Here is a 14,629-nt window from a genome sequence, read left to right on the forward strand (position 1 = left end):
CCTACCAAGCTGTCTGTCAAACGTGGTTGTAGCCTTGGCTCTCACCTATGGACATTCTAAGCCCCCTCTGATCCCCTGTGGGATCTGTCTGCACTTCAGCCTGTCTGCTTCCAGCCCTGTCCTCATCTAAGTGATGTTTATATTTATTTCTTTAAAACTTTCACAAGTCCACTCATGCTGTTAATGCATAAAACTGGACATTGTATACAACACTCAGTTAATTTTCCTAAACAGACCAGAGAACAATGAGCCGAAAAGTTGGCAGCAATTACCAAAATCCAATTTTTAACATGGCTTTAGTTTCTTTCCCGTGTTTTGGAAAATTAAACTATTATTTCCAATTATTTCTTACGGAGCCCTTTTGCACTAAAGCAACATAAATAACTGCAAATGCATCCTACAAAATGGAACTGACTATAGGATGCTGGTAAGACAGGTGGCAAATCCTATAAAAGCTGCTAAAAAGCTACAGGATAGTGAAGTCACATTGAAATCAACACAAAAAACCTCTGTAATGAAAATGGGACAATGATGGCAGCCCTAATACCCTTGCCATAACAGAGCAGTTGGTTGAAAAATATCTTTTGGGGTTACCTTGAGACAACACAGGTCAAATTTCAGGTCTGTCTCTGGCACAGATTTTCTGGAGGACCTTGAACATGTCTGATAGGATCCGCCCTCCTGGCAGCTGGGACCACCTCAGCTGAGCCCTTACCTGTGCCAGCCAATGCTAGGGAGGGTATACAACAGCTGCTATTTAAACCTCTCCACTAATTCTGAGTGGAGAGAACTGGGATTGCTCCTGGGAACACCACAGCTGGAGGTGGGATGCAACAGGAAGCTCTGGCAGGAGGCAGAAATGAGCAGCTACACATACTGTACTGTAATTTCTTCCTCAGCACAGCTGTCTCCAGGCTGCACATCTGTGCAAGTGTTGAGATACCACATCATGAATGGCCACAGTAGCCTTGAACTCAGCACAAGCTGCAAAAGCCCATGGAAGTCCCGGGGAAGCCCCACAGAGCTCTGTCCCACCACAGCTGACCTGGCAGGAGGAACCTTGGGAATTAAAAGCCATCCAATGCTACCGGAGTACACTGACTACCTTTGTTTCCCTATGCTTTACCCACACTGAGAGAAGTGGATTTAACCACCCCACCCCACCTCTCAAAGTGTTCCCTGCACAAATGAGTGAAAGATGGAAAGTTCATCAGGCAATGCAGTGATGGCAACTGCAGAGCTACTTTAAAATAGAAACACAACCTTGAACGTCAACATAAACAGAACTTAAGCAGAGGCTTGAAGTTCTTTGCTGAATCAATATATCAACACCATTATCTTTACATCTTAGAATACTGAGCCTGATTGTTTCCTCGCTGATGTTTACATAACCAACAAATACAAGTCAAGGGAGTTTTCTATTGATGCTGGACTGATTATATTTTCAATTCTGTCAACAAGCTGACAAAAGACCTCGGGAAAGTCCTGTAATGGTTTGGTGCCTTAGTGCCTTTCTTTTCATACAATAAGCAACAACTCCTTCACAACGGGGTTTCAACATGTATTATGTTTGATGAGCTCTGATGGAAACCTCTACAAAACATGCAAAGCTCTTGAACAAATGTCCAGACTATTTCATGTGAAAATGGGGCTGCTGAGGTCAGCTTGCTGATTTGAAAGACTTAAAAAGCTCTACGGTGGAGAAAGAATGGAAAATGAAGGACATGAGTTGAAAAGTTCCTGACAGTTTCCTCTTGGACAAGGTGGACATAGTCCAAAAATTCTTTATACTTTCTTTTCCTCTCTGCTCTCCCAGAGGTGGGTTTCTATTGTGTATGTGTTGAATGGTAGGTAGATGGGCTGCCTTTGTGGTTGGAGGAGGGAGGGAGGGAGGGATTTCCTATTGCAGAACAAAGCTGAGTTATTGATAACAAAGCTCACAAACATGCTGACTGTTAGCAAATGCTGCCTGAATTCTGTGCATGTGGGGTTTTGCACAAACACTTAAGATTTTGGGAAATTATTTGAATTCAGAAATGTTGCCCTTTCTGGACATCTCTCCCTGGTGCTCAGAACAAAGGACAAGAAGGATCTTTTTTCTTTCCTTCTCCCTATGTCACTTTTCATTTCAGTAAGCAAAAATAATAATAATGAAAACCAGAATAGGCTGAAACAGGGACTAGGATCTGGAAGAAATTGTAAACTTCAGGTTGTTCTTGCAAGTTGACAAACTGCTCTGAACATGGAAGGATGCTGGTCCAAAGTGCACTCACCATTAGTATGTCTGCTGTGATAGCCCAGTTTGAAAACAGAAGAGTTTCTCCGATAAAAATGCAAATCTGTTATAACAAAACACACAAAAAGGAGAAGATTTATTCACTTGACATTAAAAGGAAAAAAAAAACCTGTCACAAACTTTCCTTTGTTGCTTATTTTTCTCATACCTACACAGTACACTCCTTGTTGCTGTTGTGGTTTATCCTGAGTATTAACAAACCACAGACTTGTATCAGAGCTCTAGAGGGCTGGCCTGAAATGTTGTAATCGTAAACTAAGTTTATGATCTACAGAGCAGCTAAATAAAAGGCTGACACATTTGATTTGAGAAGAACATGAAAAACCAGCATGAAGAGACAGCCCCAGGCTTGCATACTTAGAATCATTGCATTGTTGAGGTTGGAAAAGACCTTTAAGGATCATCAAGTCCAACTTGTACCATTCTGTTCCAAAAAGCAAGTTAGAAAAGGCAAAAAGGCCACAACATCCCAAAGCACAGCCATTTCCATTCCTGGGAACCAAGTTATGTGTTCAGCTCTGTAGCAAACCAGCTGAGGTTCTCTACACACTCTGTGGAGGATCCCTTCCCTCCCCAACAGCATCACATGGGTAATATCTGTCCAGTTGAGACTGGAATTAAGTATGGGCTTTGCAACATCAGTGCCTTGTGGTGAAATACAATCCTTGGCTCTGTGGAGATGATCAATAAGAGACACTAAAAGCCACAGAACTGCAAGAGTGGCTCCTGTGACATGATGTGACCACTGCCACTGTCTTTCCCACACAACAGCTGAGGTTGCCTAAACCCCTCAGACCATCATGTCACTGCCAGGAATAATTTGCTTTATTTAGCAAGTCTTACGCACTGACCTATAGAAGCTTCCTCTATTTGTTTCTAAAATTGTCTTTGTTTCCCACATCTTTTCCCTCCCTATCCCTTTTTTCTGTGACTGGATCTGCTTCCCCTGTGATGGTGTCCGAGTCAGTCATTACAGCCCAGCTGGTCAATTAGGAAATCTCCATTTCCATTTCCCACTGCCCACTGGTCTGCCTTGAGCTTGGCTCTCACCAGAAATGACAATTGCCAAGGAAAGAACACATCCAATAACCCAAGGTGCTGGCAGGAGTTGAAGCCATGTGTCCCGTGGATACCAGATACATATTCAGACCTGCTCTGAAATCTGTCCTGCTAACAGCTTTACAGCTGCTGTTGCTGGGATTCTGTGGCTGGAGAGACTAAACTGAGATTAGGAACGATGGAATCACACTTCTGAATGCAGCATCTACGTGTCCTGCCTGCTCCCAGCTCTGCAAACAGGTAATTGCTTGCCTTGAGCTGATAGGAACTGCACACATTTGAATTGTCACAGGCAGCAAGTAGAACTTGTCCCTTGTGCAGGAATTTAGCACAAGTCCTTTAAATAAATCACTGAAATCCTACAAACTTCAGAGCACACTAGTTCTGAGCTGATGAATGTGTATTTCAACCAATCCATGAAACATGAGATTAACAGGTGGGTACTGGTAAAAGGAAAAGAAGAACACGAGGAAGATCAAAAAGTAGATAGAAGATACTGACATTAAAAAATGTCTGTCCTTCAGCTGCTGATGGGGGTTTATAAAAATGAGTTCACTGCAAAGGGCATGTGAGGATATGTGGCATTTCTGCAGAAGAGAGACTCTAGGGATGCTTACAGCAAATAAGGCAGCCCCAGAGCAGATAATAGCTCCTGAAATGCTCATGGTTTTGACTCCTCACACTCTTTTTGAAGCCTCATTTTATACTGAGACTTCACCTCTACAAATAGATCTGTTTCTGACTCTAGCTGTGCTGTGTAACATCTCACCCTGTCCATTTGGTGTCCAGTGGCTCACGTGTGCTTTTCTGTTTAAGTGATCAGTTAGCAAATTCTGACTGCCAGAAATGATAAATAAAGTAGGTTTCAGAGTGGACACACCTGAAGCTCTCACAGCAAGTTCTAAGCAGGTTACAAACTCCTTCCATGACTGTTTGCAAATGGCATATCTGTCACTATCTTCATTATTTGTATTTCTCTCTGAAATGGTAGGTGAGACACCCTCATGTACTCCTGAATCTGGAGCAATTCTAACTCCAGCTCAGTTCTGGGCAATATTGATGCCTCAGAAGCAGGCAGGTCACCAACAACATGAAAACAGAAAGTCCCTGGGGTTGAGACTGAGATGCTGTAAAAGCTCTCTGGCAAGGCTTTACCCTGGGATTTGCTGTTTCTGCTAGATCATGGAATGTCTTTGAGGAATTGAAATAGATGTTGAAATTGAGGAATTTGGAACAGTGTCAAAAGGAAGGCAAAGCAGAGCATTTCTCTCCAGTCACTTGGAGATTTAAACAGGTGTAAAATCTGCAGTTGAAATGTCTGAGCAGAGTGAGATGATGATGCCACACAGATAATGGGTTTCCAGGGACAGGTTTGAAAACCAAGTTTCAAAGAGTTTGTATTTCAGAAAAAGTGGGACTTAAAGATATGCAAATTGGTGCTTTAAGGAGCTGGATTACAACACACAAATCCACACGCTGCAAGGCAAACTGAGTAAGAACTGATTGGACTATACAGCCAAGCAAGATAGTAAAAGAGAGGAATACCAGTGTCTGGGCAGCTAAATGATACAGAATTGTCATTTTATTCCACCTTGCCAGCCACTTTACCACTGCCAATAATTTACTGGATCAGTATGAAAAGATTGGCTGGAAAAAAGTCGTCTGTCTACCTGCCTCAGATGGGAGTGGCTGCTACAGAATGGGAATAACAACTGCCCCAGGGACCAAAATCACTTGCAAGAAAGGACTGAGCAAGAGAGAAATAGTACATGTGTCCAGGGGAGGAAGAGAGCAGACAGTACACAGCATGTAAGGAACAGGGTGATTGTGTTAATGGAAATGCAGGTCTTTTCCAAAAAAATAAAACCTATAAAACCAAGAAATTAAAAAGCAAGAGCTGTGCGGGTTCTTGCTGGAGTGCTGAACACTTCATTTAAGCTGATGCCTGTATCAGTCAGCATTAAAGCTCTCAATTGTTAACTAAAGCAGGGAGGGAGATGGTGATCTGGTGGCCACCACAGCTCTCTCTCACAGTGAGAGAGAACATCATCTCATGGGGACCCACCTAATTGCTTGGAAGTAAGAATTTTAAGGCCCTGAGCCAATGAGGGTTCCAAAAACATTCACTGTCAATTTTTGCTTGGTGTGATCCATGACAGAAGCCCAAGGACAGTCACAGTACAGAAGGCTGGCAAATACCACCATGCTGGGGGACAGACCAGAACATTGCCTTGCCTTTCACAGACACAGAATTCAAGGCCGTGAGCCAGGACAAGCTGTCAAGACAAGAGACAAGAAAATCAACCCATAAATTTTACTGTATTGTTTCCAGAAAGAGATTTAATGGTGGATTTTGAGAAGAGGAAGGTATCCTAGCCCATCATTCTGTCCACCAGTCACAGAACACTCTCCCCTTCATTATGGACCAATGAGACTTAAAACAAAGAGCAGTGAGAAACTGCTACACCATGCAACCTTGCAGTGCAGGTCTCCTACTGAAATGCAAGGGAATTAAACACTCTGGAAGTCTGCAAGATTGCAACAGCTCTTTGAATGGCATGGAAAAACAAGAGTTTGTGTTAGAAACTTGCCTTGGAAAGTCAATTCAGTACGGCACTGCCACAATAATACCTTGTGTTATGAGACACTGGGAGAGCCAACACAGACCTGTCCTCTCTTTCTGGGCATCAGGTTTCCAGCAGCAGAGTATTTAGGGCTATGGAGAGGCAGTGCTTCCTGCTTCAGCCTAATAGCATCATAAACAGGCTCATATTCCTTATACCCCCTCCATATGCAGCTGTAACTTCCTTTGCAAATCATTGACTCTTTATTAGATTTACTGCTCATCCATAATAAAAGAAATTGTTTCTAAGATTGTTTCAATCATACCATCTATATTTATATACTTAAACCATGCAGAATAGTCACATGGCTATTAAAAAAAATAGAAAAAAAATATTAAAATGAGACTAATAGCCACGTCCTGTGGCACAATTTTTGAAAACTATTTCCAGCCTAGAAAAGGAGAGGTTTCTGTATAAAGAGACTGAACACCACAAATGAACATGTCTGTCACTAGGTCTGAAAAGGAGAAAATCACAGCTCTGTCTGCACAAAGAGGTGGAGGGAGCAGTTGAGGGGTGTGATAGATCAATGAAAGGAGGGTTAATGATTCACCAGCCAGTAACACCCTCTCACAGGTTGTCTGAGGAGATAATTTTTCTGCCAATTCAAATGTTAGTTCATGGACACAAACCAGAGACCTGAATCTTAAATAGCCAGAGGAGGTATTCCTGGCTCTGTCTCAATGATTTTGAGCTTCCACTCTTTCTGGTTGTGCTTCCCCATACTGTGGCAGCTGCTGAAATACTCAGCAGATAACCACGGCCAGGCCAGTGCTTGAACTACAGAGAAGTGAGGAACAGCAGTTGGCTGGTTACTTGTAAATGAGTTCTCCTTGCTGGCTGAGTGTGTGCTGCTGTGTGGAAGTGAAGGGTGAGCTTTCAGAAGGGATCCCACTGCTCCAAACTTCTCATGCTTTCCCTTCATAAACTTCTCTCAGGTCCCAGGCTTCTCTCATTCTGACATTAAAAGGGAGCCAGAGACTTGTTCAGTGACTGGATTTTTACTCCCTACTGAAAGCAAGATTCTAGCCCAAGGCTGGATTATTACAGTTGAGCTTTTCTTTTTCCCTTCAGTCTAACTAAAAGAGGGTCAGTTTAGATGAGATGTAAGGAAGGAGTTTTTTACAAAGGTGGTAAAGCATTGGCACAGGGTGGCCAGGAGGTGGTGGATGCCTCATTCCTGAAAACATTCAAGGCCAGATTGGAGGGGGCTCTCAGCAACAAGGTCTAGTGGAAGGTGTTCCTGCACAGTGCAAGGGGGTTGGACTACATGACCTTAAAATGTCCCTTCCAACCCAAACCATTCTATTCACCTAGATCTATCTGATATCTTTTTATATAATTCAATTATAAGCACTCAGGGAGGGGCCATATTTTAATCTGCCTTTATGCAGCATTGAGTACTGTAGGTTCCTGGGCTATAGTGGGGCTATGGTAATATAGATAACAAATTGAAATTACCGGGTAATTAATATTGGCCTGCTGCAATCCACCTAGTTATGGAAATGAATGCTACTGAAAGGGAGCCAAAAGCTTGCCCACAGACAAATTACACTGTAATTGTCATCTGGTACCACTGCAGCTACAATACCCTCACTGCAAGAGAAGTGCTCAATTTTCCTGTACCAAAACATTAGGCAAGAGCAATAAAGGTGTGGACTGAGGTGCAGATAAAACAGCCCAAAGGCTGTGGGTTTCCATGGAGCTCTGAATTCTGATGGCAGCAGGGATAAGCAGTTGAGATATCAGGCACACTTAGGTAGTGCCAGAATGCCAAGAGGCAAAAAGGACATTCAGAAGGGCAAAGGCAAGAAAACATCCCAGGCTTTCTGCAGGGGACAATGCACCCAGTCTTGTAAGGAGTTTGGTAGGGGCTGGCATATGGAGAGGATTATACTTACATAGGCTCCCACGATGCTGCTCTTGGCAGCCACAAAGATCAGACAGATGAAGATGGCTGATCCCAGCATTCCAACGGCACAGACAAGAGGATCAGCTCGCTGTGTCTTTGACCGGCACCATTTGGTTGCTCCTGCCCCTGTGATTACACCCAGGAAGCCAGTGAAGCAAGTAATTGCTCCAAAGATCAAACTATTAATAAAAAAGAAAAAAAAAGAAAAAAAAGAAAAAAAAGAAAAAAAAGAAAAAAGGAAAAAAAAGAAAAAAAAAAAAAGAAAGAAATAAAATAAGAGAAAGGTGCGTTGTTTTTTGAGTTTTTCCCTAAAATGGGGCATAGTCTTTGGACAAATTATTTGGGTAAACTGACTAATGGAAATTTACACAATGACTTTGTAAATTTTAAATAAAACAAATGCTCATGATTTTAGCCCTCTTCCTCTGCAATTAAGAAAAACACAGCATATGAAATTTATCCTTGTACACAGGCTTTGAGCCATAAGTGAAGGAGTGCAAAGGGCTCACACTGCTTCCTTGGGTGGAACTGAGATTCCCACAAAGTGCCCTGAACAGCTAATAATGTATACATAAAACTAATTAATAACCTGTACATTGATCATGTAAGGGGAAATCATGGATAGGCACCAGGAAGCTGCAGGGCAAGGAAACCTAACAAGTCTCTTAAATATCAGCAATTTCCAACGTACTTTGAACTTTATAACTCCTTTCAGGCCACTTCAAAGAAGCTTCTTGCTTCTTTATTAGGTTACACATTTGAAATGTGTTCATTTCAATTTAAAGAGCCACGAGGATTCTCCATATTATATGTGCAGGATTTGGATTACAGGGTCTTGGGCAACCACATTAGAACAGCTTGAGGGCAGTTCAAAACTGAGGTGTCATCAAGGAGGGGGAACTTCTCTTTGTAAACAGCAGACGGGCAGTCAAGCTGGAGCTGTGTGTTTTGCTCACTCCATTTTTGTGGAACAGCCTGAGACTGCCTGCTGGACACTCTGGTTGATGGGACACCACACCACTAACTACTTTAATTGAGATGGGATTATGTCTGCTACAGCAAAAAGGTTTTCCTAATACTATTTTCCCTCATGAGCTAAAAAGCAAAAGAGCTGACAAAAAGCATTTTTTAATATCTTTTCTTTACCTGAAGGAAAGCTTTTATAGCATTTTCTGGTTTGTGCCACCATGGTAAATCACAAAATGAATTACTTTTCATAGCTTATGAGTTGCAAGTGATATTCCATAACCAGAACTGAAAACCCAAACCACTGTATAACATCAAGCACTCCAGCCCAAAGTGTCCCAGATCTCTGGGACATTCTTCAGCAAAACTCAGCACACACAGCAGTTTACAGAGCAATAAAACAGGGAAGTCCTGCCTCACACAGAAATAAAAGCCTATGGGATTAGTCCCTGCAGCTTTAGGGGAACCATTCCAACCTCTGAATTACAGCCACCACTGGGGCTTCCCAACCTGCCAGCTTGTTCTGCTGCTGTCACAGATGGGTATTAAGAAACCAAATTCTCAGCTCTCCAAACATCCTCCTTAGAGAATTTCTCTTTTCCCTTTTCTACTCTGCACCGCAGCCTGGGAACTAAGACAGAACTGAGGTCATTGCTTCTCCCTTGGTTTGACTTCATGCAATGAAATAGAGAAATAAAACCTAGTTTACAATCCCAGCATTTCCTATCATTGTTGCAAGGACCTAGAGGAAATTGCAGACATTCTAGTACCTTGTCTCTGTGGGACTTGCCTGTTTCCTCTGGTAAATAAGCCCCCACCCCCTCTCCCTGTCTGTAAAGCAGCTGACTCTGACTCTCACCTATCTTTGGTGCCACAGGGCTGGGAGCTGCAGGTCTCTGCTGTCTTCTGCACGACCTGTGCTCTGTGAAGGTACAGAGGGATCCACATGCCAAGTGCCCCAGTGGCAAAGGAGACAGCTGAGGTGGCCAAGGATGAGAACACGTAGCTGCGGCTGTGGAGACAAAACCAAGAGAAGGTTTAGTGGGGAAAGTGAAAAAACAGGAGCCTCATGCAGGAGCCAATGCTTCAGTGACAAAGCCCAGTGTTCCCCCACACTTGCCCCCTCCCTTTGCCAAGGGGCAGGGGTAACACGAGGTACAAAGGAATGGAGAATAAGAAGCATGGAATATTCACATGTGATGCTCCACTGATAATAATATACTGAACTCATCAGAGATGCTTCACAGGACTGTTTTTCAAGGGACTGTTTGAGAAGACAATCAGTACTTGGTCACTAAGACACATGTGAATTACAGGGTTTTCACCCTAATGTCACCTGTTTACCTGGATGAGCAGTTTCACTTCTCCCTCCCCATCCGTGCCACCATATGGTTACTACTTACATAAACTACCAAAAGCAGTAACATAGAAATATTGATAAATTATCTATCATCACTTTTCATAGTCCTTTGCCACTGGATGAGAATACCAGGGAGGTGTTCTAGCCAGTAGTTCTAAAAATAAAGGACATCACAAGTTTCCCATCAGAATTACAAGGTAACCCTGAATTCACAGGTGAAAGTATTTGCACATTCACAGGCCAGCTTTCTGGAAGGAAGTGCAGCTGCTTAAACACTCATGAACATGTGAACCTTTATGCACACATACAAGTGCCCAAGCACATTCAGTTCTCATGGATTCAGTCACACATGGTTGTATAAACACATATATTGAAACTTGCTGTAGTGCAAGCTTCTGTGTGCTTTTTTCTCTTAAATTGCTAAAAACTCTTTTTCCCCTCAGCAAAATAGCTCTTTCAAAGAAGAAAAAGGATCTAAATGTCTGAACAACAGTGGCACAACAATTAATACAGGAACACAGCAATTTCTACACTTCAAAAGCCCTGATTTGTGTGAAGTAGGAGCCAAACAAAGCAGGCTTTTTCTTAGATGTCAATCTTGGAAAGGTCAGAGCAAAACTTGGAATCCATCATTGTCACAGCAGTCAATACCTCATGTAACTGTGATTTTCTTTCCTTGGTCTACAGACTAAACTTCCTGCAACTCCCTGCATGTCGTCACTTTCCAGTCTCACCGTGCTAAGTCCAGACCATTGGATGTTCCAATTACACATTAGAGGCAAAAGATGGTTATTACTAGTGCTCTTACTTTCTAATCAATGCTTTCATGTCTCTCAACCATGAAGTTCGAGCCTTCAGCTGCCCCCCAAGTTGTTCAGCATTTCCTCTTTTAGCAGCAGGCACAAATATCAAGATGAGTGTCCCTGTTATCATTCCTAGGAGTGGAGATACCTGCAAGAAAGGAGCAGGGAATTAGCACAGGAGTCAGGAGGGTTTGCTTTGACTGGTCAGGAAGAAGCAGAACACTTCAGTTTGGTTCCAGTGACTGTTCCTCACAGCCAGTCAGAACCTGTGAGCATCGAGGCATCTGCTCCTTTCCTTCCTCCATGTCATTCCCTGGACTCTCTTATCTCACTCCGGAAACATGCAGCTTTGAAAATACCCTCATTAAGGCACTCCCATTGTGTTAAAAAGTACCAAGATTCATCTAAACGTGATTCTTCAGTGATGTTTAACTCTTTGGAAACCTACTCCCAGCTGGACTAAGAGATCAGCTGGTTTCTAGGTGAGTGCAGAAACCTTTAAAAGGCAATCAGACCAGCTGAAAGATTTCTGGATGTAGGGAACATGCTGGCTTTGAAAATCCTTGCTTGACATACATCCCTCTTCCAGCTAACCCACAATGGCTTCCCGTTTTCAGGCATCTTCCTCAGGTTACCTCAGTACAACAGACCAAGAAAAATAGAAAATTCAGGCTGGAACATAGGAAAACAACAAATTCAAGGGCTTGGTTTTCCAGCATCCAATCCTTTCTCCCAAGCACTGGGCAAACATACAAAGATGCCAGTGTTTTGCAAGCTATAAAAACTATTCTTGTTTTTACACTGAAATTCCATTATTGTCAGAATGGAAAATAGTTCCATCAGGAAAATAGCACCATGGATTTCACTGAACTATCATCTCATCTAGATATGCTATTTAAAAAATAAATTCCTGTTCCAAAAAAAACATGCTTCCATTATTAACCTGAGAATGGCTTTTACACATGGAGCACTGTTTCATGTCCAAAGATGACAAACACACAATCCTTCTAGGGAAGGAAAGACAAAAGTATTTCAGAACTTAAAAGTCAGGAAAATCCCTCATCCAGGAATACATTGAAGCCTGACACAGTATCCTTATGATAGCTGAACACAAGACACAGGACTGGTAAAAAATATTGGAAATGCTGTTTTTTCTACAGCCAGATGATTTCAAGTCTCTTTGATTTTTATCTAAAAAATTTTATCTTAAGTACTCAGCAAGACAATATCCATGAACACTCAGTAACGCTCCAGTGAAACATTGCTTTATTGTTAGATCCAGGGACAAAGCTGCCACTTGCCCATGTGTCCTTCTGTCTTTTTCAGCCCACTGAAGTATGGATTATTCCTGACCTCTTCTGGATTTGGAGCCCACAGGAGATCATAGAGGGAAGCATCATCTTGGGGAATCATTCCCATCTTGCAAGAGCACAGTAATTATCATAGGGATGGAAGCTGCTTTACCCTGATGTCTGGAAGCTTTTTCTATGTGTGCTGTGTGACTACAAAAACTGAGCAATGGTGTCCAAAGCAACCATCACAGATGTGTGCAGCTCATCAGATTCCCCAGATTTTGTACAGCCAGGGAATCCTGCACCAATGTGTCATTTATAGTGGAAATCATGACTTGTAAGGGATACAGTCTTGCAGATATCCTGGATTTCTCAGGGTAACTGTGAAGACACCACCTGAAAAGTCCTAGTGATGATCTCTTTGCACAAATTAACCATTTGGTTTTACAGACAGGTTTGGGCTTTCCAAGAGCACTCCAGTAAAAGCCCACTGACAGAAGAGGGGCTTTGGGGTTCTCACTCCTTGTGTTGGCCTCTGCTCAAAAGTTCATGTTACCCTTAAATATTTCTGCTGTCTAATGAGGCAGCATCCTCTTGGTGGGAAGCTGTAGGCTACTCCACTTTCCACTCCGGGTGCACAGCTGGAAACTGCCCTCTACTCTCCCAGCTACATATGAACTGTTCATGGTGATGTTCCCAGCTTTGCTTACCTGGGGCATGGCCTGTGTCACAGAGGGCATGTTTGCTTCAGATGGGAACCCCTGTATTTCTTCACCTGGTGTTATAAATGGTGTTGGCCTGAGCTTCATGAGATTCATGATCTCCATGAAGTGCCAGAGCCAAAGAATGCACCTCACGTGCCACCCACAGCACCAAAGGTCAGAAACCAGTTCTGCTGGGCCACTTCCTCTCAGCTCTTTCAAGACATCTTTGTGTGCAGAAGCTGTTTGTGAGTATGTGATTGGAGTGGATTGTCTTTTCAGCCCATTTATCAGGGTCCCAAGAGGTTAAAATAGAAGGAAACTGACTGTCTCAGGGCAGAAAAACAAGCGGAAACTGGAACAAAGTGTTTTTTCCTCAAAGCAGGAAGCCATTCTCAGAGTTTCTTGACAGCAGGGGACTGAAAGACTGTGGAGTTGATTTAAGGCCAATGTCTCGTCTTCCTGTCCCCATCAAGAAGTCATGATTGATTGATTGATAACAAAGTGATTGGAAAATTCTTGCTCCTAAGCAGGGAAAACACCAAGTCCCACAAGCCAAGCCCACATACCTTTGCTTAGAGAGTGCATCTGCCATGCACTTAACATCCACAGATGTAATTCCCATTACTTTACCTTCCAGATATAATAACAGGTTGAGCCATTGTGTGATGGAACTCTTCCTAACACCAATCAACCAACCAACTCTCATTAAGATGTGTCATTAAGAGGGACTTACCCGCAGTGCCCAGTGCCAGTCTCCAGCAACCTGCTTCACACTCGACCCAGTGATGTATCCCAAGCCACTGCAAGAAAGGCCAAGATGAGAGCTGGTCAGGCTTTAAGTGTGCCACAGTCATAGCTGTTCTTAGACAAAGGCAAAGAGAGGCATAACCAACTGTGTGTCCTCAGCTCTCTTGTCCTACAGGAAGAAATATGGGGATTGAAGCAGATGGTGACTAGTACGTGACTCCACCCAGCACCGCTCATCTAAAAATGTCCAAATCTGATGGAAATTTGGAAGTTTATAGCTGACCTTTCAATCTACAGTGGATGGAAACAAAAACTCAAACAAGATTTATTTCCCAATTTCATTTCTACATCAGGCCTTTCTCTGTGTTAATATGAATATTAAACAATTTTATGTTCAAGCTTTCAGTTAAAAAGTGCCCTTCAAGGACAGATAATATTCCATCACCAGATTTTTTTTCTTGCCACTTAATAGTACTTGGTTCTAATTATGCAGGAAGAGACCATTTTCTATTAGCTTGGAAGAAAAACCAAGAAGAACATGCAAGAAGTTTGATGAGAGACCTTCAGCCACATGTAAGACAAAGGTGTGTCACAAGAGACTGAAGGTGAACATAGCCACGTTTCTCTCAACATGAACTGAAGGTAAATAACCTTTTTCACAACTGCTGCATTTGTTGCTGAGATTGCCTTGGCTAAAAGTTGCCAGGATTGCAGTGGGGCAACCATGAGCCACCCCTCGCCCTTATTGAAGAGTCTGCTAAGCTTTGGAGGTTGCCAGCTACAACCTCCCCAAAACTGGACATTTTACGGAGACAGGCCCCAAATCAAACCGTGAATCATCACAGACTGGTTTGGGATATAAGAGA

At 42.8% G+C, this 14,629-nt stretch overlaps 1 protein-coding gene across 1 annotated transcript in view; it reads right to left on the reverse strand.

The window, feature by feature from the left end:
• Positions 1-14,629, reverse strand: part of LOC138120641 (sphingosine-1-phosphate transporter SPNS2-like) — a 138,046-nt gene that overhangs the window by 39,056 nt on the left and 84,361 nt on the right. Inside the window, exons 5-9 of the mRNA XM_069033458.1 lie at positions 13,750-13,816; positions 11,026-11,168; positions 9,717-9,869; positions 7,881-8,070; positions 2,274-2,339 (exon numbers count right to left, since the gene is read on the reverse strand). Of these exons, the coding sequence (XP_068889559.1) occupies positions 2,274-2,339; positions 7,881-8,070; positions 9,717-9,869; positions 11,026-11,168; positions 13,750-13,816 (619 nt within the window). The remainder of the gene's footprint in view (positions 1-2,273; positions 2,340-7,880; positions 8,071-9,716; positions 9,870-11,025; positions 11,169-13,749; positions 13,817-14,629) is intronic.

The sequence above is a fragment of the Aphelocoma coerulescens genome, chromosome 19 (genome assembly GCF_041296385.1).
Source record: "Aphelocoma coerulescens isolate FSJ_1873_10779 chromosome 19, UR_Acoe_1.0, whole genome shotgun sequence".
In the NCBI taxonomy this organism is placed as follows: Eukaryota; Metazoa; Chordata; class Aves; order Passeriformes; family Corvidae; genus Aphelocoma; species Aphelocoma coerulescens.